Genomic DNA, 5532 nt, shown 5'->3' with positions numbered 1-5532 from the left:
TTTTGATAAAGGCCTAAATAAAAACAGTTTGCCTGTCAATATTTATCATTCTGTGCTTGAAGAGGAAGTGAAAGACCCATTTAATGAATTTAACCAGTGATTGTTGGTCCATAAACCTGTGTCTGTATATCTCATAACTGTCATCAATAGTTTAAATGACATATAGTAATTGTAAGTATGATATATAGACACAGTTTTATGGAACAACAATCACTGGTTACAGGTTTTTTACCCTACAGAATGATGAAAATTGATAGCAGTTTGAAACTGTAACCAGTGATTGTCAGTCCATAAAGGTGTGTTTTTGTCTCATTATCTCATCTATCATTGGAACAAATTAGGACAGTTAATCACTTCCGGGATAGTTAGTATTTAGACACAGGTTTATTGAACAACAATCACTGGTTCGAGTTTTATTCAGCGTTTTGACGTGTTTCCCCCCCCCCTGTCATTTGCAAGCACATAATGATAAAAATTGATAGCAGCATTAAACTGTAACCAGTGATTGTCTGTCCATAAAGCTGTGTTCTTGTCCCATTATCAGTTGGCTGTAATTTATCATTGGAACAAATTAGGACAGTTAATCACTTCCGTATTGTAAAAGAACTTTCTCACTGGCAGTTAATGTCATGATATAGTTAACCTGATGATGAGAATATTAATAGAGAACTAGAAGTTGTTATTATCAGTCAAGTTACAATGTGTAATTAATTAAAACTGTTAATTAACTAGATAATAAGATACAGTAGGTATAATCAAGCAAAGTTTTTGGTGTACATTCTATTAATGTGATTCAACACAAAACATGAAAATTACAGTTTATTTTGAGGTAGAATGAATAGTAAAGAAAGAAAGAACAATGATAACAACTAAGGTTCACAGTTATGATTCCTTTCTACCAGCTGTTCTTTGGCCAAACCTCTTGGCATTGATCTTTCCTGGATTATCTGTACCAATTTACAGCTGGGTCAACTGAAATTATGAGTGAAGATGACTTATTCTAGGTCATCGGACTATCACATGCTGATCGAGAATTGAACCCACAGCAACCATTTGCTCGATGTAAGTAAGCAAATGACGTCATGTTAAGAACCAACGCTCTAACCGACGGTGTTATAAAACCTCACAAGAACTCAAAACATAAACACAAACAGTCAATATATATAATTTTTTAAGGAAAATAAATATTAAAGTAAAAACTCAATACAAGTCTGGTTAATATAGCCCTAATTACTGTTTATTCTACCCCAAAACAGGATCTATTTAACAGTTAAATATTTAACATATTTCTAAATGTTCAATGTTATAAGATGAAACAGGATCTATACCATAGGATGTAAAACTCCATTCATTTCATTTGTAAACCACTGTACCTAATTATCACTAATATAGATATTGTTATATGAGATGATAACTATAATAGATAATTGGTATTAACTACCACTATATTATACTCATTATAAATATGATTTATTATTGATCTTCTGCAAATGTCACTTGACTTAAAAGCACCCTGGTTGTGGCTTCTAAAATATCAGAGAGATTCTTTTGACCAATCATACTTTAGTCTTAGAAATAGGAATCCTTAAAGTTGAGTTAATCAGAAGTAGTGTTCACAGCTCATCGTTAAAATTTATTTTATGTGTACAGCATGTAGCTTACAGGCCTGAACAACTAGACACTTTTTCCATACCAGCCCCTACAAAGTAAACAACATCACTGACGAGAAGAATCAGGATTGAAAAGGTATTAGCTAGACATTGTGATATGCACGACATGTTATCGAAAATGTTTTAGAGAATTGTAATAATTGATCAGTTAGAAATGAAGTAGTGTTTATCAGAGAGAGAAATCTCCAGTTATAATCCAGGCTAGAAAACAGAAGTTCAGTTTAAATCTAGAATACTTTGATTACCTTCTGTTGTTTTTAATTCTCCCTGAAACATGGGTGGAGTCAACTGAACTTTTCACTCAGTAATTTAATACCCCTTAATACCCGATACACTCAATAGTATCTGTTTTTATTTACCGTTTCTTATAGTTTATATCAAATAAAGAAAGAAAAGAAGGAAACAACCATTTTTTTCAAGGATAACTAATTAGGTTCATCAGGCCAAATATTCTCGAAATGATCTTAGCGCTAGGATGTCCTAGGGTCTTATCTTCTAACATTGATTCTAGGACATCCTAAGGCTAAGAACGTTTCGAGAATACGTGGCCAGGATCCTTTCTACCAGCTGTTCCTTGGCATTGATCTTTCCCACATTATTTATATACATTTAATGCTCATTGGATTAAAAAAATGATGAAGAAAGATGACTAATTCAAGGTCTTAAGCTAGTTTTTGGCCCAACCTCATGGCATTGATCTTTCCTGGTACTTTCATACCCATTATAATGCTTCGTTTACTGAAATAATATTGAAAAATGACTTATTCAAGGGTTTAAGCTGGTCCTTGGTTAAACCTTGTGACATTGACCTTTTCCAGATTTTCTCTACTCATTTAAAACCAGATGGTTTGGAATCATGTGGACTTGTTCAACGTCACCAGACATTCACATGCCGACTGAATTAAGAATCCACAACCACCATTTGTTTGACATAACCTGGCAAATGACATTAAATTAAAAGAACTTGATAACATCTGAAATACTGGCTGGAATATAGAAAAACTTTGTGTTTAATAGAGAAATCTAACATGATCTGAATTGAGTTGAAAATAGAATAGAAGTATTGTATATATTTGAGGTATAAACAGTTTATTTTATAAAATAATTTACTATATTACCTAGTTATTTGTAATGTATTTATAAGAATCTACTTAGCTCGATGTTTCTAGAAGGGTATTTAAGTTACTGTTTTCGCATGTTTGTCTGTAAATCATATTTTACTGATTATTTTAAGAATATGAATACCATCTTCAAAATAACACAATCAGTCTTTAACTTAATCTACACTTATAACACTTTTAAACTTGCTTTTTAAGAGGACAATAGGCAGTCTATTTTCATTTACATGGATGTAGGAAGACAGTGTCTCATTGATTAACTAAGTAAAGATGCCATCCACAACAGTTATAATTCTAATCACTGTGTGAAAAAACCTCAAAATGAAGCAAGTAATAACTCTGACTTTATGTAAGAAAATAAGAAATTAGACTTCAAACAAGACAAAGAAAACTTGAACCAAATCCACCCTGACTGTTTGTAACACAACTTAGACCAAGAACTTTCTGCTTTAAATTAACTTTAATATTACAGGTTTATTATTATCAATATAAAGTAGATAATCTATAATTCTAATAGTATATAGAATCCAGATATCAGAAGTGTGTTTATATTACCTGTATTCTCCTGTTATTCTACTATAAATCATATCAGTACATTGTGTACATGTTTTAAAGTGCATCTTTATAAACCATTCTGGAAAACTTCACTTATATAGAATAGTTAACATATTTTATAATGCAGTTTTATAAACCAGGTGCCTTATTCTTAAACAACTGAAAGGGATTGTAACAAGTTTCCTAGCCTTTTTGTCCCAAAATTAATAGCCTTTTTTAATGATAAAATGGTTGGTTTTGATTACAGTGAGGTGATCATTTGTTTAATCAAGTATACTGATATAATGGTTACGAATCTGCTTGCGGGGCAACGCCATTTCCGGTTAATCCCTTCTGGAATTGCAGGAACCGCAGGCTTCTGACGAAGAATTTAAATGTCCCAAATAGAAGTCAACGGTGTCCACTTAAAAAGGCGAGAAAACCTGTTTATAATCCCTTTAACTCTAGATAAGAGATATATTATGAAATAATCAAATCTTATTCTCAAAGATGTAAGATAACATCCAGAATATTACAAAAACAGTAATTTAAATAGATAATTAAACTAAATTTAAAATTAATGATTGTTGATTGATAAAAACAGAATCTGATCTATCAGAACATACAAATAATAGTTTATAATCTTACACCATCTAAATAACAAATTCATACTCAGTCCAAATAATAGAATGTAGTATATCAATAAATAATATGTATCTCCGTGGAAAATCCACTAAAAATAAATGATTTATTGCGCAGCTAAAATATATCAATATTGGTTTTTATAAGATGAATTGGTACACTTGTGAACTATGATAAATTTCAGACAAATTTGATAATTGTGTATTTTTTATGAATGGTTGAAAGTGGTTGAAGAAATTGAACTCCTCCAAATCCAAAGTTATCTACTCGAGTTTGTGAAAATATAATAATAATAATAATAATCACTTTATTAGAGTAAGAAATTAGCTTTGTAAGTTAGTAAATCAAAACGTTCATAGCCAAAGCATGATTTATATTTTCAATATTTCTAATTAACCGTGCGTGAACCCTGTTTGTAAAATATTGGATTGTTAAATGATGTTTTAGCTTTGAAGTTTTTAACTTACCTTCGTGAGCATTGTATCACAATAACGGGTTTTAACCCGTATTAAACTAAGCCCACTAAATTTCGTTCGGGCATGGAAATGGGATTGGTGGGATTTAAATCTAATCAGATCATTAGAACAGAAATGAGGTCTTGTAAACAAAACACAAAATCGCTTTGTAGCTGACCGTTTGAAGAGATAAGAGGTTTCTCTCGGATTCAATACTGTAATGAAAATCTTACTCAATTCTGTACAGTATATATTCATCAAAATATGTAATGGCACTCTGCTTTCGTTTTGTTTCGGTTTGCAAGGAAAGTGTCATAACGAGTGATTTGTATTGATTGGCTGAAATTTGCTACCAATACAGTAGGGTCAATTTTGATTGGACAATATTTAGCTATGAAAACGTAATTTTTCTCACTTGTGTTACCAGGACATGAGGACACAATAAGTTATGAAATATATAGACAGAGCTTTATGGACCAACAATCTTTATGGGGTGTGGTTTGGACACGATGGTGTCGTGAGGTAGTAGTTAAATTTGTCAGTACACGCAAGAAAGATAGACAGAAATGAGTATAAAACTCCATATCATTGAGATAATAGAAATGTTCTGTATATTTCCAGCATGCAGCAGAACTAGAGAAGAAACAGAATGAAAGTGAGAATAAAAAATTGATGGGAACAGTTTTACAATATGGTGGAGTGGTACAGGTATTATATTTTCCTTTTTTCGAACTAATTCAATCTGAGAGAAACTGACCTCAAACTTGCTTTGTTATATAACAGTAGAATTTGGAATCAATCCAGATTAGTTGAAGTGGTTAATTAACACCATCATTATTAAAACTTTTAATTAATATTTATAATGATGCATGACAAGAGTTGAGAATAATTAAAACTCTGTTAAATTAACTATACATTGATAATTACCGTCACAGTAATGACCTGTCCACACCAAACAATTTATCCAAGGACTGGTGTCAGACAGGGTATGCTTATTCTTCTAGACACCTGATACCACTTTTCATTATAAAATACTTACTTATTTATAATTGATGGGTGTGGCAACAGGCAGGGTATGCTTATTCTTCTAGACACCTGATACCACTTTTCATT

At 31.5% G+C, this 5532-nt stretch overlaps 1 protein-coding gene across 1 annotated transcript in view; it reads left to right on the top strand.

Moving 5' to 3' along the window:
• Positions 1-3570: 3570 nt before the first annotated feature.
• LOTGIDRAFT_175913 (hypothetical protein) overlaps positions 3571-5532 on the top strand; it is a gene marked incomplete at both ends in the record, with an annotated part of 21312 nt that continues 19350 nt past the window's right edge. The window contains 2 exons of the mRNA XM_009062988.1: positions 3571-3594; positions 5041-5127. Coding sequence (XP_009061236.1) covers positions 3571-3594; positions 5041-5127 — 111 coding nt within the window. The remainder of the gene's footprint in view (positions 3595-5040; positions 5128-5532) is intronic.

Source organism: Lottia gigantea (genome assembly GCF_000327385.1).
Source record: "Lottia gigantea unplaced genomic scaffold LOTGIsca_543, whole genome shotgun sequence".
Classification (NCBI taxonomy): Eukaryota; Metazoa; Mollusca; class Gastropoda; family Lottiidae; genus Lottia; species Lottia gigantea.
Note: the sequence above shows the minus strand (reverse complement) of the source record. Positions and strands in the feature narration are given on the sequence as shown.